General features: G+C 62.0%; 1 protein-coding gene across 1 annotated transcript in view; it reads left to right on the top strand.

Moving 5' to 3' along the window:
• CHD5 (chromodomain helicase DNA binding protein 5) overlaps positions 1-1,346 on the top strand; it is a 62,872-nt gene that overhangs the window by 42,431 nt on the left and 19,095 nt on the right. Inside the window, exons 23-25 of the mRNA XM_010850204.1 lie at positions 415-646; positions 833-943; positions 1,216-1,328. Coding sequence (XP_010848506.1) covers positions 415-646; positions 833-943; positions 1,216-1,328 — 456 coding nt within the window. The remainder of the gene's footprint in view (positions 1-414; positions 647-832; positions 944-1,215; positions 1,329-1,346) is intronic.

Raw genomic sequence — 1,346 nt, forward strand, 5'->3', positions numbered from 1 at the left:
TCCTTGCAGGGTAGCTATGCCTCTCCAACAGGTGGGCTCACAGCCCTGCTAGTGGTCACTCCCAGGGAGATGCAGCCCCCACCTTGGCATGAGTGCCATCAGCACCCTGTGTGGCTTCACTACATCAAGTGCACTGGCCACACTGCCCCTCACACCTACCCCTGCACACCTGTGATCACACTGAGTTACCCCTGCACAGGCACCCAGGCCTGTACTAGACCACACACAGTAAGGTTGGGAGCGCAGGTGCCCTGGTGCACATACATCTCCATGGGCCGTCACACAGCCCATTCCATGCAGAGGGTGCTCGTGAGCTCATTCGCATGCCTCCCCCTGCCCCCACCCCCTGGTGCCTGGCCCTGGGCCCCCAGTCCTCTGTTGAACCACGGGTGCTAAGCTACAGGTTGTCCCCAGGCCTTCAGCCGCGCCCACCGCATTGGGCAGAACAAGAAGGTGATGATCTACCGCTTTGTGACGCGGGCCTCAGTGGAGGAGCGCATCACGCAGGTGGCCAAGCGCAAGATGATGCTCACCCACCTGGTGGTGCGACCTGGCCTGGGCTCCAAGTCTGGCTCCATGACCAAGCAGGAGCTGGATGACATCCTCAAATTTGGCACGGAGGAGCTCTTCAAGGATGACGTGGAGGGTGGGTGTCCTGGGTGCTGGGCATGGTGGGGGGTAGCCCTGCTTAAGACACTCCCCTCCCAGGGCACCCCCAGTTCCCAGTCCCTCCTCCTCCTGCTCCCCACTCCTGGCCAAGATGGGCAGGGCCAGGGTGGTATCTCTGGTGCTACCCCCCAGCCCTGCAGCTCCCCATCCCCGTGTCCTACAGGCATGATGTCTCAGGGCCAGAGACCAGCCACGCCCATCCCTGATGTCCAGTCCTCCAAAGGGGGAGCCTTGGCCGCCAGCGCCAAGAAAAAGCATGGCAGCACTCCGCCAGGTAGGGCCCTCCCAGCCCAGCCCCTGTACCCTGGACGGCTGTTCCCGGAAGGAAGTGGGCCCCCAAACCCATTTTGTCAGGTTCCCTTGCGTGCTCCCCTTGGGTGCCTGCGGACCTGAGATGGGGCCGAGGGGCTGTGACAATACAGGTTCCTCTCTATGGTCACTTACTCTTCAGCTGCAGCCCCTGGCGGGGACCGGGAAGCACCATTGTCTGGAACCTGCTCTGGTGGGGGGGGGGGTCCCCTGAATCTGCATCCTGGCTGCCCTCAGGTGACAACAAGGACGTGGAGGATAGCAGTGTGATCCACTATGACGATGCGGCCATCTCCAAGCTGCTGGACCGGAACCAGGATGCCACGGACGACACGGAGCTCCAGAACATGAATGAATATCTGAGCTCC

Source organism: Bison bison, unplaced genomic scaffold (assembly GCF_000754665.1).
Source record: "Bison bison bison isolate TAMUID 2011002044 unplaced genomic scaffold, Bison_UMD1.0 scf7180017864289, whole genome shotgun sequence".
NCBI lineage: Eukaryota > Metazoa > Chordata > Mammalia > Artiodactyla > Bovidae > Bison > Bison bison.